This window comes from Cladosporium halotolerans (genome assembly GCF_011745625.1).
Source record: "Cladosporium halotolerans strain TM138-S3 chromosome Unknown Sca23, whole genome shotgun sequence".
Taxonomy (NCBI): domain Eukaryota; kingdom Fungi; phylum Ascomycota; class Dothideomycetes; order Cladosporiales; family Cladosporiaceae; genus Cladosporium; species Cladosporium halotolerans.
In genome coordinates, this window is record NW_027191474.1 from 210,505 (window position 1) to 233,461 (window position 22,957).

Below are 22,957 nucleotides of genomic sequence, written 5' to 3' on the forward strand. Positions count from 1 at the left end.
AAGAGAGGTGACGCCCCTGGTGGCTTTGGATCAGAAACGCCGGGGCGGCGTTCTGGGCCGCGCGGCCGCGCGATTGTGCGCGGGGCGCCTTGATTCGCCGTTGTTACGATGGTTTTGCGGCGCTGCGACATTTGGACGCGTGGGCGGCTGGAAATAGAAAATGTGCTCGGCGCGCGCGATTTAGAGTCTGGGTTAAGCATTGACAAGCATTTTGCGGTGGGTGCTGGTGCCGGCGAGGAGGATGCGGATTCACGCGTGTGGTTGCACGTGCTTCGGAGTTCTCGGCATGTGAGGATACGTGCTTTTGCCTATCGATTGCTAATTTCTACGTAGGCTTTGCGTTTGATTGACACGGTCGACTGCGAACCAGCTCGAGCCCGTCTCCAGCATGCCTGTGTGAGGGTTGCAAGCAACATACACCAATCGGCCAAAGTCCTTCATGTAGAAAACTTCGCCTTCTTCCTCGGAGCATTGACACCAGCACATGCTTGTCTCTAGAAAACGGGCTTCTGTGGGAATGTCTTCGCAACCGAGTGACACGGAGGCTGCGTCGTTCAGGAGTCTCGCGCGAAACTCTTCTTGCTCGATGATATGCGTGTAGTGTGCGACGAGGTACGGCGTGTCAAAGACCCCGCGAAAGTCGAGCGACGAGAGGATGTGTATTGCTCGCCGTCTGATGCTAGACGACCGGCACTTTTCCACGACGAGACACATGCACGAAGCCAAATTGTTACCCACGTTAGGAAGGCAACGCAGACCGTGCGTCCGGGCTGTCTTGCAGCTGGACGTGGATTGCTCGAGAACGTACCGTTCGGCGACACTGACTGCTCGTTCGAACTCCGCTTCTAGCGTATCGCAGATCGTTTGGTCGTGATCCTGTATCGTCCGCAGAGCCATCCAAGCTTGCAGGAATTGCACTTCGAGGAGCATGATCGGCTTTGACTCAGGCTTCGATTGTAGCAAGTAGGAGAAGGATGCCCGCCATTGCTCGAGAGCCGAAAGACCCTTGTTGACCTTGTGGGTGAAAGTCGGGTCGCTCTCTTCAATCGGTATTCGAGACATCGCAATGATCCAACAGTCGTCTATACATACGTGCGAGTTGAGTGCTCCTTGCTTCGGCGCGTGCAGACCGAAGCGGCGTTCGGAGGCGATGAACGACTCCTCTTCAAGCTTGTTGGTCTGGCTACACAGGGCGTCGAGATGGACCGAGGCGTCTCGGGCAGACTGGAAATGAGCCGGCAGGCTTTCGCCGCAAATGGCTTGCAGCGGCCAGGTCTCTCCGCCGTAGTAGTTGGGCCCTGAAACAAGCCAGTCCGAAGCGAGACGCAGGAAGACTTGGTTCAGCACGTCGCTTGCGCCATTCACTCTTGTTGATAGTACCAGTGTGCTGTAGCTTTGCGGGCTCGCTTGATCGGTGTCGCTACCGGACGTACGGACCAGACTCAAGGCTCCTTCGAGGTGCTTCATCGCAAGCTCGTCTTGGCCGCAAAGAATCTCGAAGCAAAACAGTAGCAGGGTGACAACGAGTGTCACATCTCTAGCATCGGCCAGTCCGGCCTGCGGAGCGGCCTCGATGCATTTGCGAAGCGCCACGATGGCCCTTTGGTATCTCTCAAACGGGCCAGTGGATAGATTAGTGCCGACGCCTGATCCAGACTCCGATTCATTCAATGTGCGGTGCAAGCAGCCAAGAGCAGCTACTGCATGACCGACGGCCGGCTCTGAGGCTCCGTGGGGCAGGATGATGTTGGACCACGGAAGGCCGAGGTCGCTACCAGGAAGATCGTGCATGGTATACAGGCGGAAGAAATCTAGATGCATCGCATCAAGTTGCTGGAAGCCATTTGACTTCACCACTGGAGCGAAACATGGCTTTGGCAAGAGGACCGTGTTCTGCAGTGGGCGGCCGCCTCGCACGCCAGCCAGGCGATCAGTGTAGCCACCGCAGGCACGCTTTGAAACGGTGCATTTTCGACAAAATGGGCGTTGTTCATCGCATTTCAGATGGCGTGCCCTAAGCGAAATTAGACCGATAAATAAGCTGAAGATGGGAAATGCATGCAGTCAGATGCACAACTTACTTGCAGGTGCGGCAGCCCGTCCTGACTTTGGGCGCACTGGCGCGTGTGTGGATCTTGGCCGTAGAGGACATGGACATCGCAGTGATCTCGCGCACATCGCCTGTGTTGTCCCCGTGTGCTATGGAACATTTTGCGGGGATTTTTGCAGCAATGTAACCATTTGCCATGTGGTCAAATGAAGGACCTGGATGTCAACGGATGCCGCGGCCAACGTGAGGCGAAGTTGTTTCGGACACCGCCTCAGCCGAGTCCTGCCGGCAGCGCCGTAGGGCGAGACCACGCGGCGCAGCCGTCAATACGAAAAAGCTAGCCGCTAATTTTGCGCTACCGGTAAATACTGCTGCCCATTGCGCTCCTTCGTAAAACGGACCAATGGCGTGCGCTGGTGGGAACGGATGCCTCTAGCCACAGTCTACCTACTGGACGGCCTCTCACATGCAGGATGGCAGGCTGCATCCTTCGTATACAAAGTTGCCGTTGGCTTACAGTGGTCATGTCGTAAAATAAGCTCACTTCAGCCGGCCAGCCAGCCTCGTGAGCGAGTTGTTCATTAAGACCAGCGTTCGCTTCTCATGTTGCGACGACGATCTCATGCCTGACGATACGACTTCACTTCTAGCACCCCTAAGCCTGCTGTTTAGAAAACATACCTGGCGCTGACCTGGAGCACCTGCTTGTGCCATCGACTAGCAAGAATGCCCGCATTGCAACTGCCCACAAGAGAGTGGATCGCGAAGATCGAGCCCAAGGCACTAGAAACACGCACGCCCAACGGCAAACAATCCATCGACATGCGGCGAGCGACAATGATCTGGATCGACGAGTTCGACAACCCCGTGGAATTACCGACACCTCCAGAAACAATCACCCTTTCGCGAAAACAGCGCTGTCGCAACCAGCAAGGCTCAGCGATGTCTGGCTGGCTCACCAACGGCCGCCTTCCACCACACCGGCTCGGACAGTCCAGCACGCTCGTCATCGACGACTGTTACACCGAGGGACTGGTCGACGGGTTTGACTCTGTGTTGATGGCCGCCATGCTGTTTGCTGCAATTGCCATCATGGCCATGGGAATTGTTTGGTGGCTGAAGTCCTGGCAAGCAAGGCGAAAAGACGTGGTAAAAGATTGATGGCGTCCTTGAAAAGCGGCCATTAAGACATGTGAGACGGATTCCGATGCTGCAGCCACCTAGAAGCTGGCTCGATGAAGAGCCGATGTGGTGTCTGTGGGTCACTCATGGCGGCCAGGTCAACAGAGAACTCTCGCTCTACTCTCAACGATTCTCCCCAGGACAAAGTGCAAGCATGACTGCCAACACTCTCCGATCAAACCTCACGAAGCACCATCGCCAGGCCTCAGAGTGATGGCGAGAGTACCGGCTTCACAGGCTAGCGTATTTCCGTTTTCTAGAATTGGGCACAGGTCATGCGTAACGCCGCGCTGCACATTTTGGTGTGGGCCGTGTCGCAAGGTCCGCTGCCATCAAAGCATGGTCGACAGAAATGGTGAGGCAAGCGGACTTTCGTCGCGTCCGTCAGCGAGATGCGTCCTTGCATTCTAAAAGCCAGTCTCGGCGGACTTTCGCAATCGGGTCAAAGAAGAAACATCCCGAAGACGCGAATTCCTGGCCTCGGGGCCTGTTCTGGTCAAAGTGCATGCGACAAGTTGCCAGTCGGTGTCCAAGTCAGCAAGCCAAGAGATCATGAATCCGGGCTGCCGGGTCGGCGCGTGAGACGCTTCAGGCAGACAGACTTCGACCCAAGGGACGAGGCTTCATCGAAAGCCATTACTCTTCGCCAACTCCAACCCAGATCTCGAAGATCGTCGTCAAGTGCCAGCGGACAATACCGGAGTGTCTTTTGGGAAGCTGGAAGAGATGGTCGCAGAATACCAAGCCCGCTGGCGCCTTGGCTTCGGTGAGGGGTTGCGTACGCCAACAACTTCTGCCAATCATTGCTGGTTCGAGCGAAGACACATGCCATCGCTGTCACCAAATATTGACGCCCACGTGGAAGTAAGCAGCCGTCAATAACGCCAAATGGGCTCACGTCGACCACGATGAGCTTGTCGAAGCGTGCCAGCTTTGCGTTCCAACGCCGTCGGCACGCTATCGGTCACCAGAGCCTTCCATGTCCATGTTCTCAAAGCCAGGTCTTATCGGTAATGCCAATGATGGACACACCGAGCCAAGCATACAAACTCAAGGTTATCGGCATGTCATTTCCCCAAGGTAGGCAGGTAGTGGGCCATTGTTGCATTCGTTATCCGAGAGCGGAGTATGTACATCCTCGCGTGGCAACCAGGATTGAGATAAAAGCCTGAATGATGAACCTCAACATATTCTTTCGATCAAGTGAAAACCATGCTGCCACTTACAACGAAAGTGCACCTTGCGCTCCTCTGCCTAGGAGGTGCAGCCTCGGCGCAAAGTGCAGGAAGACCCGCTGGCACCTTTTACGGCGGCAACGATCTGGCGGTCAATTTTGATAGCGAAGCCGTGTCGCGAAACTTCGAGGATGTTGACATCCAGCTGTTGTCACCGGCTTTCACCAGCCCCGACACCATCCCATCCGGTTTCAGCAATGGCACTTCGGGCCCGACACCGGATCATGAAATGGGTGAGACCCTTCCGTGTTGTTTGTTTCATCATTGAGGGTCGTACTGACATTCTACCAGATCACTTCATTCGATCAATTGCATTCCGCAACGACTGGATCACTTACCATGGAGCGGAACTGCAGTCGGAGCAGGGCCGCGCGATTCCTTACCTTTTCTTGACACAGCCTTCTCATGCTGCAGCGGGTGGAAACTCCACAGCGAACACCACGAGCAAGTCCGACAAGCTTCGTGTCTACTTCCAAGGTGCCATCCATGGAAACGAGCCCGCTGCCGACCAAGGCATTATGGCTCTGCTAGGCAAAATGGATGCCAACGCAACTTGGACCGCCAAACTTCTCGAGAAGCTGGACATCATGATCCTCCCTCGTTACAACCCTGACGGCGTCAGCTATTTCCAGCGCGAATTCGGCAGCAACATCGACCCCAATCGTGAGGGCACAAAGCTCGTTAAGCAACAGTCGCGAGACATCAGGACTCTGGTGTCCTCTTTCGACCCTCACGTTGTCGCCGACATGCACGAGTTCGGCGGTGCCAGCGTTTACGGCGGAGTCTACCGCCACGGCACAGATGCCATGATCGCGGGTGCGAAGAACCTCAACATCCACCCTGACATCCGCGAGCTCACGGAGCGGACGTTCTCCGACGGGGTCAGCGACTACCTCATTGCGAACGATATCCGCATCGAGCCATACGTCACCGGCTCGACCAGCAGAGTTGAGGGTTCTCCGATCACGTTCGAAGAGGCTTCTGCGGCGCCGACAACTGGACGCAACGCTATGGGCCTCAGCCAGGCTGTGGTCATTCTGTGCGAGCTTCGAGGCATTGCCCTTGCCGACCAGCACTTCCAACGCCGCACAGTGTCCTCGCTGCTCATGCTGGAATCCATCCTTAACATCGCCCACGACAACGCCCACCAAGTCCGCGAGACCATCGAGACCGCCGTCCAAGACTTCATCGACGGCGACGCCGAGATCGTCATCACAGACTCCCAGCCTAGCGAGAACCGCACCTTCACCATGGTCGACATCCGCAACGGCAGCCTCGTCCAAGCACCCATCGAGTTCCTCAGCTCCACGCCCGCTCTCGCAAACTTCACTCGCCCCAAGCCCGAGGCCTACCTTATCCCGAAGGACTGGGAGACTGTCGTCGACCGCCTGCGCGTCATGGGCGTCGAGCTCGAGGAGCTGAAGGAGGAGTATCACGGTACCGTGCAGGCGTACAACATCACCACCTCGGAGCTGGACGGAGAGTACTACGAGGGCACCGTCTTGAACACGGTGACTACCAGCTTCTACGAGACGGAGGTGGCCCTCCCCGCCGGCAGCTGGAGGGTCAGCACCAGGCAGAAGAACGCTGCTCAGGCGTTCGTTACTCTCGAGCCGGAGAGCCAGGTCTCGTATGTCAGCTTTGGCATTATTCCGGTCAGCGCTGGGTGGGAGTATCCTATCTTTAGGGAGATGGCTTGAGGGATAAGGTGAATGTTGGAAAACTAGATATGAGCAATACAAAGCATTATCCGCACTTCTTTATTGGAGTCAGCATATCGCCGTGTTCTAGCCTTAGACGTCAATGTGGAATGCATGTCCCTGCCTGGAATTACTCAAGTGGTTGAAGGTGTGGCACCCGGAAAATCTGATGATGCAAAATTTAGCAGGATCTATATTTTGTTGGCCCGCCGCAAGTAATAAGAATTGCGTGTTTCTTAAGTAGCATTGGTGGTTTAGTGGTAAAATTGGCCGTTGCCATTCGAGTGGACCTTCCACCGCATGATTCGGCCAGCCCCGGGTTCGATTCCCGGCCGATGCATTTTGCTCTGTGAGTCTCCCTGAGTCTCCCTTTTTGCTAGCAGTACCGCATGTTTACTACTACGCGAATTGAAAGATCTTATGCAATGCCATCGAAAAGCGTTCATGAAGTGGCAAGCTTCTTTTTGGTGGCTAATTCATGTCTAGCGGGACGCTTCTACACGCTCATACGACTGTCACTCTTCAATTCAGCTTATTGTTGTGTATCATGTCCTGCCGCCAGTAATCTCGACGACACTTCCATTCATGTATCTTGCCTCGTCACTAATGGGAAACGAAATGTCAGCAGACTTCCTGAAGCGACAGAACCTAAACCGGAACATAACACGTACCTGAACAAGAAGGCGACCACATCAGCAATCTCAGCAGCAGTGCCCATCCTTCCCATCCCGCTCTTCTCCTCCTGCTTCTTGACCGCGTCGCCGCCCGCTACAACGCCAGCATTGGTCGGCGTGTCGATGTAGCCCGGCGCCACAGCGTTGATCCTTATCCCCTTTGGACCGAGCTCCAGAGCCATCGATTTGGTAAACCCGTTGATGCCGAATTTAGTCATGCAGTAGACCGACATGCGCGATGCGACTGAGACGCCCATGATGGAGCTCACGTTGACGATGCTGGAGCCGGGCTTCAGATGAGGGATCGCCGCGCGGGTGATGGCGAAGGTGCCTTTGAGGTTTGTCGCGACGAGCTTGTCGAAATACTCGTCCGTGGTGTCTGTGAGGTCGATTCCTGTGGGGTTGATGCCTGCGCAATTGAAGACGAAATCTAGACGCCCTAAGGCTTTGATGGTGTTTTCGACGAATTTCGGGCAGGCTTCTGAGCTGGAGATGTCGGACTGCTCGGAGTATGTGTTCTCGCCGATCATGCGATGTGTTTCCGAGACGCTGTCATGGTTGATATCCTGGATTGATAATGTGGCACCTAGAGATGCGATCTTGAGAGCTGTTGCGCGGCCGATGCCGGAGCCGGCGCCTGTGATTAGACAGACCTTTCCTTTGAAGTCGTAAGGCATGTTTAGCTTGAGATGAGGTAGTTTCAATAATGAAGAATGAGTAGTTGTTATATCTCGTATTGATTTGAAGGTGAAAGATAGCCTTTCAAGATAACAGTATCACGATATGTACCGGGATCGGCTCCTGCGGGGCAGCTCCACCATGATGTATTTTATGACCAACTTCAACAGCTCCGATTATCAATTCAGGAGGATCATTCATAACAATTCGAGCCAAGATCATTCGCTCTACTACATCAACCGTAATCGACGTGGGCTTCTCTCGTTGAACAAGTTCGAAGATTGCGGGTGTCCAGTCTCACAAAGCTTCCCTTACTTTTGTCGACTGACCAGATATAATTAGCCCTCAGACATGCCGTGGCCACAACTGTCGGTCTATCCCATAATATAGGGAGAATATGAAAGAAACCTTTTGCAGAAGCTGCTGCAAGTGTGGCGCTGCCAGGTAACACACACAGCACACATGGCGTCGCCCCAAACGGCAGGCGACGTCGAATTGCGAACCCGAGGTCTCAGTCCCGATAAAGACATGTGCAAGGGTCATTTGGGCTATCACCAGGTTTCGCTGCCACAATCATTGTGGATGGAAAGGAAGGCACAAAGTCGTACCACCAACGCATCACGATATCTCAAGCCTCAGCTCCTTGTGGAAGCACCTTGAGACATGTTGCAGATTATCAATGAGGGCTGATTTTACAGTTGTGTGTTCCAAACAACAGCTAATGCCAGTCCTTGTGAATAGGATAGTCATCGGAGGTGGTAGCACGGAGGAGGGTCCAGCAGTCACATTCCTTGCTTCTACGCAAGGGCGAGATCATGTCGATACCAACCCTTCGACAGGCTTCACTATTGGAATCCGACAGCTCACATTGATCAGGACGTCTTCTCAGTGCACTCTTGAGAGCGCATTTGGAGCAGCATGCATAGCGTGCAGCGTGTCGCCCTGGTCGCAAGCTGCTTGCTATGCCTCGCCTTCTTGGTGCATCTGCGGGACGGGATTTCAAGAGCACGAATATCACCCATCCTGGGAGGTGGTTCAGAAGCAGCAATACAATTTAGTAATGGAGATGCGTCGCAAAAGAAAGATCGCATCTTCAGCGGCCAAGACAAGACACACTGTTTAGACCTCCACGGGCTCGAGGACCTAGTCATCCTACTCAAGACCGGCTCAACGGAGATCTACGAGAAGCTGCCCATACATTTCCAGACAACGTTCTCCTGCACAGAAGACTACATCATTTACTCCGATGTACAGCAAGATTTCGCCGGCGTGCCAGTTCGCGACGCGATTGCGCTGACATCGACGAAAGCTCGTAATGAGCGGTCAGATCTAGAGCAGCACAAGACCCTCAACGAGTGTTTCAAATCCGGCCGAGATGCTGCGGAGCTGAAGGGTGAAAAGAGCTGGCACCTGGACAAGTGGAAGTTCCTGCCTATGATCAGCGACGCATACTCGACGTTCGAGCATCGCAAAAAGTGGTACTTCTTCATCGAAGCGGACACCTACGTCTCAATGCACAATCTATTGCCGTGGCTCTCCAAGCTGGATTCCAAGCAAGCCATCTACGCTGGAGCGCAAGTTGTTATTGGGGAAACTGAGTTCGGCCACGGCGGCAGCGGCTTCCTATTGTCCTCCACTACTGCTGAGGCATTGAACAGAACCTACAAGTCAGACCAGCATCGCTGGGAGAGTGTGATAAACAACGACTGCTGCGGCGACAAGGTCATGGCTGAAGTGCTGCTCGCGGCTGACCCACCCATCCGCTTACTTCACGCTTTCCCGCTCATCCAAGGCGAGACGCTGGCTTCGTTGGACTGGTCGGGGAAACATTGGTGTATGCCCGCAGTGACTTGGCATCACGTCGATGCCGCGGGTATTGACAGGCTCTGGAAGTTCGATCGAGGTTGGAAGAAAGTGTATGGCGCTAGTGAGCCAATCCTCTTCCGAGACTACTACGAATCTTTCATCCACCCACGCCTGCTCGCAGCCAATGGCAGTATGCCAGATTGGGACAATCTCAGCAATGACTGGTCGAACTCGGCAGCCATGGGGGATACTGCCTCAGTCGGAAGTGCTCAAGCGTGTCAGCATTTCTGTGAGCAGCGAGACTCTTGTGTGCAATGGGCGTGGAGGCCAGGATCCTGCAAGGCAGGGAAAATAGTGCGTTTGGGTTGGGCTTTGAATAATCGGCCAGCACTTGGTTCAGCGGATAATCGTATCGAGAAGGCGGCAGGGAAGGCACTAGACGGGGCGGCCAGCGGGTGGATGCTGGACAGGATCGCCAGCTTCCGGGAAAGGATGAGTTCATGTGATGAAAGCCAATTTTGGTTGACGAGAAACAAATATGACTGATTTCGATGGCTGTTTCGGCAGGGGCAGATTGAGCCATTCAACCAAGCAGAGTTCGGTTGGTGGCTATCACATCATCAGTCGTTGGTATGAACAGGAGCAATGTAGAAGTGAAGGAACAGTATACAAGGCTATGGGTTGCAGTTGCAAATTTCAATCATGAAGTCATCATCCCATTCTGTCCTCCAGGCATGCCGGATCTCACCAGTGTACGGTCACACACTATCCGTTCTATTCTCCATCCAGCTGCAGAAAACCATCAGCCACCGTCCAACCCTTCGATGTCCAACGAAAATCCACCATCAAAACAACTCACCTAGTGGCCGCACGGGCAGACTCACTCCATGACGCCCCGTCTCTCCTCCCGCTTCTTCTGCTCCATCATCTTGGCATCATTGCTCATGGCGGGCTTCTCGACGCCCTTGAACGTCTTGTTGAACCAGCCGCTCACGAGACCGGGGCTGTTGCCCGCCATCTCGGTGTAGCTGGCTCTCCGCTCGTTGTAGTCTTGGCTGCCGCGCTTCTGGGCGTTGAGGTTGTTGAACAGGCCGGAGGACTGCGAGGACTGCCGCTTTGTCAGCAATCGTACGTCTTGTTGCCAGGTGGCCGCAGTGTGCGGATCCTGTGATGCCAGAATGATGGACGTACCCTTCTCCTCTGGCCAGGCTCTTCGGTGGTCGGAGTCTTCTCCAGCGTGCTGCTTCCGGTGCTTCCGATGGAAGAACGACGAAGAGGGTCGCCGAATTGGTTGGACAGCTTGCGGCCGGGCTGGTGCAGCTCCTTGCCCTTCTGGAACATGCCGCGTCGGTCTTGCCAGGTCTGATCGATAGGCATGATGGTTTGTGTGAGTGAGGTATTCGGTATGAAACGTTTACGTGTGTATTGGTTGCAATGGAGTGTGTAGTAACGAAGAAGGCGAGCGGAAGAGGGGAGAAGATAGCTATATCTGCCCAAGCTCCCTGGCGAGTCGGGCCTATTGATCAGCCCATCGAATGTGGGCAAGACGGCAGACGATCGGTGGCTGACAGCAATCGGTGTCTCATTGGGTGCCGTGACGTCGATAAGTCGAGACTCGATCGAGGAGGCGCGTGGGGAAGAGCTGGGGATGTGCGGGGTTGCGCTGAAGCTTGTGAAGCTTCGGTCACCAATGAGCACGTGAAGGTCGTATTTGGCTGGATACACTTGGCGCTGCCGATACTAGGGGTAAGAAGTGCGACGAGAGCAACCGTCTGTGATATCTCTCTATGCCTGTATGAAGATCACGACCTCATCCGCTCCATTGAAGCTCGCTCTTGTTCTCACCGCCTTCCAGGCCTCTTGGGTCTCGCGAAACCCTTCTTCTCCGCCTTCTCATCGACGCCGAACTCTTTCGCAAGTGCCTCTTCACTCAAGTCTTCGAATTCTGTGGCTTCCAGGCTCTTTGTGACCACCACGCCGGCCTTTTGCTCGGCAATCATTTGTGTGAACTTCTTGCTCGTGCTGTACATCATACGCTCTTTTAGCTTCGAGGACGACGGGCAGGTGTAGATGAAGACGATCTGAGGGCTGCTGCTGTTGCCGCCGGGGTAGGAGTAGAAGCTGAGACGCGGGTCGGACTGCGAGAGGGTAGTGCTCAGCTGCGCGGGAGATACTGAGGGCGTGGACGAAGCGACGCGAAGGGTTTCGTCGGGAAGGTTGAAGTACTGAAAATTAGACTGTTAGCAAGTCCCTGGTCCTGCGGAATGTTCTCTTCTCTTTGACACTCACCAGCTGGACCAGGAGTCCACCCGATCCCTCCTTCATCAATTCCGCCAGTGCCTCTGGTAGCCCGTCTTCAGTGTTTATCGCGTCCACCTTGCTGCCGACGTGTCCCTTTCTTGCCGTTGTGCCACCGCTCTCCTGCGCCTCTGCTTCCCTCAAACCAGCCTGTCCAGCCTCTTCCTCAGTCAAGGGAGCATCCTGCTTGCTGTGCTTCTCGTGCCGCGCCCAGCCCTCAGCGGTCAGCTCCGACGCCTCGGTCGCAAAGAGAGTCTCCCTGAATCGCTCGATACCCAGCTCACGCACGAGTGTCAGACGGGTCGAAGCGAACAGCATCTTCTCGCGCACGGGAGCGCTGTTGGGTACGTATGTCACCGCGACGAATCCATCGGGCTCGCCGGGAGCGACCTTGAGGAGAACATAGCGGGCGGCGTTGGGCGACAGGTGCGATTGCAACTGTGACAGGTCGGCGTTGAAGTCGGATTGTAACGGGATGGTGTTCAGGGGGATGAGAGCCTCGTTCTCAATGCCAGCCAGCAGGCCGCGTTGGGATGGTGAGGAGACGAAGTCATTGAAGGCGGTCTGGAGCTCTTGGGAGGCTGATGGGGCTGTCAGTGAGACCCATGGTATGCCGCAGTAACAATTGTCGAGGACACAGACCTGATATGCCGGACTGCATGATGATCGGGTTTTTTGGGTGTTGGCTGGAGGGGTCGGCGGGCAGGGTCGGGCGTGGAAGTGGTTGCCGAGCTCGGCTGCGTGGGGTGGCGGTGTTGTGTTCGTACGTCACTGGCGGAAACGAAAGTTGAACACGAACGCTTGAGGACTGAAGACCTGACGGGAGACACAGTTTGAGACTTCATTGAATACTATAAAACCACACTAAGTAGGCAACAGCAATGGCGACAACTCTCTTGTGCCGCGCAGGATCGTGGTGCTTACGTGGCGACAGCCTGGATAGTTTGGCAGCACGCCATGGGCGTTGACCACGCCCGCAGTGCCTAAAAGCATGCAGCTGCGAACAGGTCTTATGGTGTACGATAAGATGTACGTAGAGATGAGGCAGCATCACAATGCTATCAAACAGGGGTTTGAAGTCAAAATGTAGGCGGCAACGGACTCAGCAGCGCCGCCAGTCATTCGGCAACGATTCGGATGTGGACTTTCGAGCCGCCTTTCTCCCACCCAGCCCTCATCCGACCTCGCCGACCCAGAGCACTAGCATAGACATGTAACTTCAATGTTGGTAGGGCTGTTTCAATGATCATTCCCCACACCTTACCTTGTCAAAATCTCCCATCATCATGAATTTCATCGTGGGCACATTCAACACACCGGACCTTTTCACTTTCACCTTCTCCCCTCCAGCATCACGAAATCAAGAGGTCTCACTCGCCGTTGCTCGCAGGTCTCAAGCCATTGGCAACCATTCCTGGCTGGGACTTTCTCCGAAGCGAGACTCCTCATCTGATCAACGCTACCTCTATGCAACAGCCTGGACCGAGCCACCCTCGGTCGCTGCCTACAGTATCCAGGACTCAGGCAACACTATCCGTCCCATCAACTCGAAACCAGTCCGCGCTCGATCTGGATATGTATGCGCTTCCAACACTCACGTATACTCCTGTGGCGGTCCAACTGGCGAAGCCTTCAGAATCGCTCCCGATGGTGGCGTTGGCGATCTAGTCCAGGAGCTCAACTTCGTCGACGATAAGGAGAGTGACAAGCCCACAGGCGCCCTCCATGGCGATTTTGGCGGTCTGCGCCACGGCTCGCACAGTGTGGATCTGAGCCCCGACATGCGCAGCTTGTACATCGCCGACATTGGCCGCAACTGCATCTTCACGTACTCCATCGACGACGCCCATGCCAGCAGCGGCAAGCAGCACCTGACCCTCGGGTCGAAACACATCGCGCCTCGCTCCAATGACGGTCCCCGCCACACCTGGCCACATCCATCAGGCAAAATCCTGTACAGCCTGCAGGAGCACACCAGCATGGTCGATCTCTTCTCCGTCGCCGACGACGGTGTCACCCTCACACACAAGGGCGGAGTGCGGATCATTCCTGAAGACAAGGACGCCAGCGACTACTGGGCGGACGAAGTTCGCTTGAGCACCGCCTCGAAGACGCCACGATACATGTACGCCTCTACGCGCGGCCTCGCAGCAGAGACTAAGGGCTATGTCGCCGTCTTCGAGTTGCATCCTGACGGGACTGTGGCTTCTGAGGCACCCATTTGTATTTGGGAGACTCCGACGAGCGGTGGAATCGCGAATGCCATAGAGCCGGCGCCATACCATGAGAGCTTCGGAGGCATTGAGTATTTGGCCATGACTGACAGCCAGGAGGGTTGGGTGTTTATGCTTGGCTTTGATGGTAGGGAGGTCAAGGAGGTCGCGAGGGTAAACCTTGGGAAGACTGGTGATGGACAGGTTGTGCAAGCGGCTACGGCGGTTTGGCTGTAGATCGAGGCTTTGGAGGCATTGAAGACATGTATTTACCACTTCACAATTTCCGACATTTTCGCGACCAGCGGCTATTACAGATTCTACATCATTCGTGTATGGTTGTCTGATAATATTATCTGTTATCTCTGATATGTAGATGCGCAACTAGAGCAGTTTGTGCCTGAGGCAGCATTTCGGACTTGCCCTGACTGTTGCTGCTGGCGGCTATCGTACTGCCGACGATTACCTAAGACTCGGATTAATCCCAAGCCACATCACCCAGACGCGGGACGTGAGAACTTGTTGATTCTTTATTGTAGCGAGACAGCAGTACCGGTGTGAAAATTTTTTTTGAAAAGGGGAGGAATTCCAACGCAACAAGGCGAACGGATCTCAATCAAGGCGTTCATCAGTACATTACGAAGTCGACTCGTAACCGGAGAAATCTGTTTGGAGACTCGCGTGAATCAACCAACCATGGAAACAGACGCAACTTACCCTCTCAACCTCACCAACGTCCCCTACTCCGATACTTCAAGTCTGAACACTCTCTCCGTCTATTTGCCCCGACCACCAGTTCCCAATGACCCCGAACGCCTCTTCCTAATCTACATACACGGCGGCGCCTGGCGAGACCCTCTCATCGAAGCATCTTCCTTCCAACAAACACAAGATAACCTGCTCTCTCTCGCCAGCCCCCAAATAACCGACTCCATCTCCGGCATCGCCACGATTAACTACCGCCTCTCCCCCTACCCCTCCCACCCAACATCTCCAAGCAACCCTCACGACCCAGCGCGCAACGCCCGCCACCCAGACCACATCACCGACGTGCTCACGGCGATCCTCCACCTGCAAGAAAAGTACTCCTTCGGCAGCCGCTACCTCCTCATCGGCCACTCCTGCGGCGCCACGCTCGCGCTGCAAGTCGCCATGAAACGCTACTGGGGCTCGCAGTACGAATCGACTCTTGCGCTGGAGTTGAACGTCGAGCCGCCTATTGCTATCATGGGCGTTGAGGGGATCTACGATATCCTTGGGCTCGTGGAGGAGAACGCGGCGCAGCCTATCTATCGCGATCTGATGGTCAATGCTTTCGGGACGGATGCCAGGGTCTGGGAGGATGCGAGTCCGGCGAGGGGCGATTTGGAGGATGGGTGGCAGGAGGGAAGGTTGGTGGTTATTGTGCATTCGGAGGAGGACGAGTTGGTGGGTATGCAGCATGCTGAAGGGATGTGGAAGGCGCTTGGAGAGCAGGGATTTGCGGAGGAGATGGGAAGCGAGAGGCGGAGAGAATTTGTGAGACTGAACGGGTTGAAGCATGATGAAGTCTGGGAGGATGGGAAGGAGTTCGCAAAGATTATCTTGAAGACAGTGGAGGATGTGCTCGAGCTCGACAGCAAGAATTAATAATGTAAAGGTGACATTCTCATTTCTCGTTAAGATACATGATGTCTATCTATTTCTAGAAAAGATTCTACTCTCCACCGTTCCGATTGGCGACCGTAAAAGTAATGCAAGATAGTATTCCCCAAGATCATACAACATCTTCAAGATGATGGCAAGTCTGCTCATGTCAGTCATCCAGAACAATGACCACGGGCTGACCGGGAGGACAACAGTTCCCCGCTGCCAACATGAGCTGATTGTGGAAGCCGCTGAGCAGCCACTCGGCCTTCGTGAGACTTTGAAGCGCCTCATCGCCCGTCATCTGACACCAACGCGACCACATGACGCTGAACTTCGAAGCCCAATAGCAGTCACAACGGGACAGGATGTATTCAGCTTCATCAACCGTGGTACGGCGCCCAAAGTACAGCGTGCTCTTGTAGATGATCACATTCGAGTCGTTGGGCGGTGGAGTCCAGTGGAGTGGATGACGACAAGGCTTTCCCGGCTTGCAGTCAGGATGCGTACTGCCGCGCGAGATTTGAGCATGGGTTGAATCGAAGCCGGCAGACAAAGCTGGCTGGCTGCTAGGTCCACTGGTCACCGCGGGTCGCGTTTCAGCGAAGGTGGTGCAACTCCGTGGTGTCTGAGTGAATGGATGAGGGCGTGGCTTTTCCGGCGATGGTGGCAGAGAAGCTGCCCGTTTTCTGTTTCGAATGGGAGCGAGTTCCTCGTCACGAACACTTGACAGCTTCTTTTGATCAAGTGGATTTGCTGAAACAGAAGTCGCGCGCAGCTGTGGAGACACATGGGTGCCATTGGGGATCGTGGTGGAAGCTCCCTCCTCCGACACATCTTCCAAGGAGGCGACATCAGTAGTCGTCGTTTTGGATGGTGGTAGACCCCCGGGTGGAATTGAATATGGGTTGATATTGGCCGAGCCGGATGCCGGTGGGTTGTCTTCCAATTCCTGCCACAGAAGGCTCAGAGCATCCTCGGCGGGCCCGGGCAGGGTCGAGCCTTCTCCAGACTTTGGCGTCGATGATGAAGCCTGCAAAATTGTTGAGGTGCATTTGACAATCGACGAGTGAATAGCTTGCTCTCTTGATCCAGGTGGATCAGAAATCTCTGCCGCAGCAGAAGCGACACAGCTTGTCTGCGATGCGGTGGGATTAGGAGCGGGTAATGATGCTGCCGTAGTCGGACGGCTTTTCATCGAAGTGGTTGGCAGCGCTCCAGATGATGGTTCGTCGCAATTTCCGTTGGCTTCATTACCGTCAAATCTCTGTCGCACAGATGCAATCTGCGAACTCAAGCCATCCCGTGGGTGACGAGTGGAAGTCACCGAGGTCGGGTCCCAGAATGACTCGTCGTCAATAGCGCCTTCCTCGGCTGTGTCATTGATCCTATTGAGTACCTGGATATCCGAGTCACCTGAGTCGCTGGAGTCGGAATCGCTTTGGTCGTCATCGTTGAAGTGGTCGAACCATGTGTCTGTGTCCGAGGGTTGAACTTGATCTCGACGACGTTGACCGCCAACACCGTCAGTGAGGCCTGATGTGTGGCTCCCTATGCCTGGTCAGTGAATGATACCCTCAAGAAGATTGACAGACTTACGCTGTTGCGTCGGGCCCACTGTGTAATGATCACAAAGTACGTTCTCCTGTGTACCGCAGTTCGCACAGGCACCGTTGAACCACAACTCTTGTATGGGGCCGGAGCGCACACATTCTGCGAAGAACACAACTCGATCTCCTAGGCACCTAGTACACTCATGGCTATGGGCCTCGGTGCCAGTGACCTGGAGAAGGATCGCGTTGCGTCTACGCCGAACGCATTTGTAAAGCCTCCTCGAATATTGGAATTGCCTGTGCCAGCGGAGTGGGCGAACCTGTGGTAGTTTCATGAGGTTGCGAAACGACTTACCACCATGGTCCGCTTGAGAGGTGATGCCTTTGACCTCCATCAAGATCCGGTAGATGGCTGGGTAGAGGTCCAACGTGGGGTGGGGCCGGATGAACGGCCAGGTTGAGGCGACATGCAGCTGCGCTGCATGATATTCTTCTTCTGTCTGAGGCAGAACACTTCCAGGAGGGAAACGTGACTCCGCGATGTTAAGGACCGGTCGTTGCTGCAAACCCCGGTAAGTGCGACGTACTGCAGGCCTGTGAGCGGAAGCAGTCCCTTCGAACTCTGCTATGGCTGCTTGGGCGTTGGCAAGATGCTCGCTTGGTTCCAAAGTGTCGTCATGCCACCGAACTTTGCACATACTGACACCATGCCGCATTCTCCATTTGAGGGTTACCTCGATGTGCCAGATGTCGCCATTGATGATCACATGTGCCATCTGTTCCTCTTCGCCAGGTATAACGAGTTCCGTCGGGATCCATGTTGATTTCCAGCGGACAAGATACTCAACGCGGCCATCAACAACCCGTTTGTCGAGTATCTTGTCCACTTCGAAATCTTGTCGCTTCAACCCAGCTTTTGTCTTGGTACTACCAGCATTTGTACCTTGTCCAGAAGATGAGCAGCCTGTCAACGATGCTGTTTTGGAAGGCACTGGCATTGCCACGCTGGAACTGGTAACACCGTCCCGATGCGACACTGGAGACGATACTGGTGGCGTCGGAAGGCATGTTGCCACGTTCTCAGATGGCTGTCCTGTACTCTTGGTAAGAGTTGGTGAACACGAGACAGTCTTCGATGTGCCGTCCGTGTCGATGCATGCGCCAGACGTCGCCAACAGACCCTTATCGGTTGAGCTCGAAGAGGCAGCGCGAGACAGCGCGGGTGACCTTGGCTGGTCTGACTTCAGGTTGCTCAATCTGAAGGCGGTGCGCGACCCTCATGACCACTGTCAGTTGCTAACTGTAACTAGGGTTCGGTAAGGGGCAATTATGTACCTGAAGAAGATTCGGTCTGACCATCGAGTGCGCTTTTGGAAGCTGCACTGCTCTCCGGCATGAGTTTGTCTGATTGCCGATTAGTAAAGTGTCAACGTCCGGTCACGTTGTAAGTTTTGTGGCATACCTCCAACAAGTCTTGGCTCAGTCGTTCTGGTTGCCGATGCACTGTGATCTATCATAGGAGTCAGAAATGCATTCAGATACTTCGCGATTGATGACCCTATAACAATGGTACCTTTCAGTCGAATCGTAAATTTCGTATCTTGGAACGGCTTCCCGACGCGATCAATCGGTCGTCGCCAGCTCAGTTCTGTTAGAGTCAGACAACACCTTGCAACACGAAGATAGCGAAACGAACTTCTCAACTTCGCTTCAAGCTGCGAGTCTTTTCGCCGCTCTGCTTCTGCACGTAAGGCTGCTCTTACGGCTTTACGTTCTTCCTGGAACTCACGCAAGCCTTGCTGCCGGGTTTTGCGCCGTAAAAGGTCCTGATTTTCTGGGTCGGCGGTAACCTCACGGATGAAGAGCGGAAGAAGACTGTCGATTGCGAGGTCGACGCGTCGAGAAGATATCGACATTGGTGAAAGCAGATGACGGGCTATACGAGAATGAGTGTGAAAATTGAGATAAGCCTCCGAGTGTAATTGTAGTTTGTATGCACGTATCGCGTCAGGTTCGCGGCGCGCGCAAATTCTAGGGCATGTGGGACAAAACTCACTGTCTTTGCTCTGATGAACGCCCCAACCAGACGGCGTGACAATCAGAGTGACGCAGCTTGACCTACCGTGTCGGAGTGCATTGGGCCGAGTGACACTGTTGACCATAGCCAGCGGCTAAGGTTTCCATGAATTTGGGGCACATTGCCATGGGTGACCTGGATGTAGCGCTGTCGTTTGCGTGCATACGGGGACCGCGCATGGAGTGAACGACTGCATTACGACGACGCTTCCAAGCGAATTTGATTTTCGGGCGGAAGTGGCTGGCAATGAGCTTCATTGTCCGGTGGAAAAGCCCGCCGACTTTGAAGCATGTCAGCTTCCCACGTATGCCTCCGAGCTCTATGAGTGACTCGGAAAGCGTGAGCTTGAAGAAGAATGACTTCGTGGAGCATCGAGCCCGTCGAATCCACGTCCGAGCTTGCGAGTCGTTCGCGTGTAACGTCAAGACATGCGGGCAGTTTCGAACATACGAAATACCCACTGTGAGATATTGCTGCAGCCACTGGCGGCAAAGCGGAATCAGCGACCAGGTCTCCAAGATTTCTCAAAAGAACTCCCTACAACGCAGCAAAGTAAGATCTGGGCCGAAAGGGGCCACGGCAGGCTCGAGAGAGATCCAGGTGTGCAGTTCCAGATGCCATCGTCGTGTTGGGAAGGGCGGCCAAAGACGCCATCGTTGCCGAAATGTGATCTCTCAGATGCGGCTCCGCGACGAATGTGGCGGGATCCCGGTCACCGCTTAGAAGCATGCAAACCCCCGTGCATCGCATTTACTGGCGCCCAGTAGGAGCTTTCCCATGGCAATGAGGGTGACGAGTCGACGCCGAGTTGATTCCTTGACACTGCTCTATCTGCAGTATTCCATGGACGTGTCAATGCTCTCGGCAAATTCTCAATTGACAGATGGCTATGGTGGGTTGCAGTTCTTCTGATCCTTCCACATTAGCTGAAGCCATGTTGTACTCTGCAATCCCTTTGTCAGTCTTGTAATCTGATTTTCGCGAGCATCCCACAATCTCATCTTCGTGGGCGTCCCGCACCTCGTCAATCAAGACTCAAAGTCGGAGCCCAAGGGGCCAGCACCACGCGGTTCCTGCCTGAGGCATCTCAGTTCGGACGGGTCCAGTTCTCCCTCACTCTCCAAAATGGCAAAGGGCAGCGCCACCAGGTACGGCAAGAGAAAAGCCAGCGACAACTGGCCAGATGGTCGTGACGGCAGGATACCATCCGCCACTTCCACTTCACTGCCGTCAAATGGTGAAGCTACTCTGAATCTGTTCAAGCGGAGTTATGCGCGCGACTTCGATCTCACTGTCACAGACGGGATCAAAGTCGAAAACGAGTCGGACGAAAGCAGTGTGGCTGTCTCCTCTCCTACTCCAGCTTTCCGACCGTCACGCCGCCAGCCATCATGGTCACCATCAACGGCTCTGGTTCGCGCCCTCTCAGAGATGCCGCAACCCGAAACAAGGCGGGATGACGCAACTTGCACTTCGTCACAAGCGAGTGACAGTCGCGAAAATGCCTTCGTCCCCATTTTAGTTCATCAATTCGACGCTGAGGTGACCCAGCTTATTGTCAGTCGAGTGATCCAAAGCGCGAGGGAGTCCGCCGGCCCCGAGGACGAGTTGGGGTTGAAGCGTGTTCAGAACATTGTTGCTCGACTTGATCAGGAGAATATCTCAAAGGCCCGTCGCAAAGAGGTCATCGATTTCCTCCAGCAAGGTTTGAAAGACATTTGCAATGGTCTTTATACGCGCATCAAAGCCCTGCACTCACCGACGCCATCCGGACATTGCTCGATCAAGGTTCGCGATCATGATCGTTTGGGAAGCCCCGAAACGACTGACCGACGCATCGCGATGGCATCTGAATCGGTTTTTGCCGATATCCCGCATTCCAGAAAGCAAGGTGCTTCGAAACTGACCGAAACATCTGGCCAAAGCGAAAGCTTGTCCGCAACAGCTGCCAGCGACAAAGAAGGCACGAGGGATGTCCATGATGATGACGGCTGCTCCAAACCATCCGGTTCGCGAAGCGATCATGGATTCTCTGACCGAACTCGTACCCTGACTGCCGATAGAAGAACAGTGTCTGCGGCCACCACCGCAGCGCTCGCCCCTGCTAAGACGCAGCGAAGTCTTGACAACCTTCTTCTGTACGGGACTCTCAAGGCGAAGACTACGTTTGACATCTTCGCACGCTGTGCCATCACAGCGTGTGCCAACGGCCTAGGAGACGAGAAATCGTCCGTTGACATTCGTGGCTCAGCGCACAACGTCTGGCGGAAACTCACTCACAAAGACAAGAGCGTGTGGGAAGAGTTGTTCAAAGTCCGACGTACAGACGCAGCTGTTTTCGACAAGGGCCAGAAGCTACTGGAGTCGCAAGGTCACATTTCACGGATTTCGACAGAACGAGCGCGCGCAGATGCGGCGTCATCTCCAACTCGTCCAAGTCGACCCTCAGGCTTTGATAGTCCTAGCCGTGCCGCTGCGGCAGTTGCGGCGCAGAAGAATAAGCCCTGTAAGAAGAAGAAACCACCCACCATCTCACAGAAGCATGCTAACCGATCAGGCGCTACAATGGTCTCGAAAATTTTCCCGGCGATGACACACGCGACCTCATCCACACCTTCAAGCCAGCCGTGTTTCGTTCCCTTCTCTGGTCGATCCGGCAGAGCTCTCACTTGCATTTATGTCGTCAACACTCCTGACACGAACCCCGGTTCTCTGCTCTCAGAAATAGAAATACGTGCTGCTTGCAAGCGTGAAGCACTCCCAGGTTTTGTTGACGTGGTGCGCCACAATTACAATGTCTTCGAAGCGATCTTTGCAACATTTGCTCAAGCAAAGTCAGCCCGCGATCACAGCAGTATCTCCGTCATACCTGCAACTACAACCACATCGACACCGTTGCGTGGAGAACCTGCCATCGTGCGCGCTACCTTCCACTTGTTGAGAGCCCCGAGGGTGTTCGTTTGCTACGCCACTGACCTTGCCATCGACCATGACACGGTATCCACGCGAGTGTTCCAAGCCTTGGCCGCTCCGGACGCTGTACCGTGCAAACTGTTCAGGCAAGAAAACTTCGACATGCAAGACGACAGGATACGCTACATTCTCCGCTTCTCGAGCGAAGTGCCCGCTCCGCATATGGAGCGCTTCTACATCCCACTCGACGCCGAAGACTCGAAAGGGAAGGTCTGGGCCATCTTCAAGCCCGCGAACACCATCCGGGCTTGCGACTTTTGCGAGGAGCTGTGCCAGCAGGGCATTGATAGCTCTTGTGCTTTCGCACATGAAGTTGGTAGTCAGTGACGCGGCTTGACGGAGATGGTGGAATCCTGCTTTCTGTGCATGAATAGAGCTAATTAGATAGTCACCACGTCTTGTATCTGTTTATTTTCGGTTGACCCTCGAATCGTTAGCTGTTGACACAGCCGCAAGTCAATGTCTAGCAATGTACCACAGGCAAACTCAGTCGTCGTGCTAGAAGGTCTTCCAAGACTACCTTCCATGTGCGCTTGGTTCAACCAACGTACTGATCGATCAACTGCGTGATCGTGACATTCCGCACGAGGCTGGAGCCGCTGGACACGGCTCGATGTGCTGCATCATCCACGGATTCCGACAGCCGTGAGGACTTGTCAGGTGGCGCCGCACACATTCGAAACTCAACGCGGCTGCAAGCAGACTGTCACGGTTTGACAGGCGGCTGGCTGGCGCTGCAGACAAGGATCGAGACCTGGCGTCGCTGCAAGCCACACCTCTTCAGGCGATGCCGAGTAACATCGCTTGTGAGCGCGCCAGTCGCCGTGAACTGATCAAAAACCCATCTCCCAGGCGACCGATGGACGCCGGAGCCCGATATGCTGTAGCCTGT

At 54.6% G+C, this 22,957-nt stretch overlaps 9 protein-coding genes across 9 annotated transcripts; 5 read left to right on the forward strand and 4 right to left on the reverse strand.

Moving 5' to 3' along the window:
* Positions 1–287: 287 nt before the first annotated feature.
* On the reverse strand, positions 288–2,257 carry WHR41_06616 (uncharacterized protein). The gene is made up of 2 exons (XM_069375221.1): positions 2,082–2,257; positions 288–2,014 (listed from the first exon to the last, which is right to left on the reverse strand). The coding sequence occupies exons 1-2, from the start codon at positions 2,246–2,248 to the stop codon at positions 319–321; spliced, it is 1,863 nt and encodes a 620-aa protein (XP_069227878.1). The 5' UTR covers positions 2,249–2,257; the 3' UTR covers positions 288–318.
* A 519-nt stretch (positions 2,258–2,776) lies between these two features.
* WHR41_06617 (uncharacterized protein) lies at positions 2,777–3,211 on the forward strand (the record flags this gene model as incomplete). The annotated part of the gene is made up of 1 exon (XM_069375222.1): positions 2,777–3,211. One exon carries the CDS (start codon positions 2,777–2,779, stop codon positions 3,209–3,211), a length of 435 nt encoding a protein of 144 aa, XP_069227877.1.
* A 1,233-nt stretch (positions 3,212–4,444) lies between these two features.
* Positions 4,445–6,222, forward strand: WHR41_06618 (uncharacterized protein; the record flags this gene model as incomplete). The annotated part of the gene is made up of 2 exons (XM_069375223.1): positions 4,445–4,700; positions 4,759–6,222. 2 exons carry the CDS (start codon positions 4,445–4,447, stop codon positions 6,165–6,167), a joined length of 1,665 nt encoding a protein of 554 aa, XP_069227880.1. The 3' UTR covers positions 6,168–6,222.
* A 361-nt stretch (positions 6,223–6,583) lies between these two features.
* On the reverse strand, positions 6,584–7,609 carry WHR41_06619 (uncharacterized protein). The gene is made up of 2 exons (XM_069375224.1): positions 6,839–7,609; positions 6,584–6,770 (listed from the first exon to the last, which is right to left on the reverse strand). The coding sequence occupies exons 1-2, from the start codon at positions 7,516–7,518 to the stop codon at positions 6,713–6,715; spliced, it is 738 nt and encodes a 245-aa protein (XP_069227879.1). The 5' UTR covers positions 7,519–7,609; the 3' UTR covers positions 6,584–6,712.
* An 828-nt stretch (positions 7,610–8,437) lies between these two features.
* WHR41_06620 (uncharacterized protein) lies at positions 8,438–9,871 on the forward strand (the record flags this gene model as incomplete). The annotated part of the gene is made up of 1 exon (XM_069375225.1): positions 8,438–9,871. The coding sequence occupies one exon, from the start codon at positions 8,438–8,440 to the stop codon at positions 9,869–9,871; it is 1,434 nt and encodes a 477-aa protein (XP_069227947.1).
* Positions 9,872–9,971: 100 nt separating this feature from the next.
* WHR41_06621 (uncharacterized protein) lies at positions 9,972–10,702 on the reverse strand (the record flags this gene model as incomplete). Its single annotated transcript, XM_069375226.1, has 3 exons — positions 9,972–10,114; positions 10,185–10,433; positions 10,517–10,702. 2 exons carry the CDS (start codon positions 10,700–10,702, stop codon positions 10,206–10,208), a joined length of 414 nt encoding a protein of 137 aa, XP_069227948.1. The 3' UTR covers positions 9,972–10,114; positions 10,185–10,205.
* A 464-nt stretch (positions 10,703–11,166) lies between these two features.
* On the reverse strand, positions 11,167–12,462 carry WHR41_06622 (uncharacterized protein; the record flags this gene model as incomplete). The annotated part of the gene is made up of 3 exons (XM_069375227.1): positions 12,266–12,462; positions 11,615–12,204; positions 11,167–11,550 (listed from the first exon to the last, which is right to left on the reverse strand). The coding sequence occupies exons 1-3, from the start codon at positions 12,282–12,284 to the stop codon at positions 11,167–11,169; spliced, it is 993 nt and encodes a 330-aa protein (XP_069227949.1). The 5' UTR covers positions 12,285–12,462.
* Positions 12,463–12,909: 447 nt separating this feature from the next.
* Positions 12,910–14,073, forward strand: WHR41_06623 (uncharacterized protein; the record flags this gene model as incomplete). The annotated part of the gene is made up of 1 exon (XM_069375228.1): positions 12,910–14,073. One exon carries the CDS (start codon positions 12,910–12,912, stop codon positions 14,071–14,073), a length of 1,164 nt encoding a protein of 387 aa, XP_069227950.1.
* Positions 14,074–14,532: 459 nt separating this feature from the next.
* On the forward strand, positions 14,533–15,465 carry WHR41_06624 (uncharacterized protein; the record flags this gene model as incomplete). The annotated part of the gene is made up of 1 exon (XM_069375229.1): positions 14,533–15,465. The coding sequence occupies one exon, from the start codon at positions 14,533–14,535 to the stop codon at positions 15,463–15,465; it is 933 nt and encodes a 310-aa protein (XP_069227943.1).
* Positions 15,466–22,957: the final 7,492 nt, after the last annotated feature.

What these genes read in the sequence shown, in the direction of transcription:
- WHR41_06616 (XM_069375221.1), bottom strand. Translation starts at nt 2,248, where the DNA reads ATGGCAAATGGTTACATTGCTGCAAAAATCCCCGCAAAATGTTCCATA. An exon ending in ACGGGCTGCCGCACCTGCAA is followed by an intron (nt 2,015 to 2,081) that starts GTAAGTTGTGCA and finishes AATTTCGCTTAG; the next exon opens with GGCACGCCATCTGAAATGCG.
- WHR41_06619 (XM_069375224.1), bottom strand. Translation starts at nt 7,518, where the DNA reads ATGCCTTACGACTTCAAAGGAAAGGTCTGTCTAATCACAGGCGCCGGC. An exon ending in GTGGTCGCCTTCTTGTTCAG is followed by an intron (nt 6,771 to 6,838) that starts GTACGTGTTATG and finishes GTTTCCCATTAG; the next exon opens with TGACGAGGCAAGATACATGA.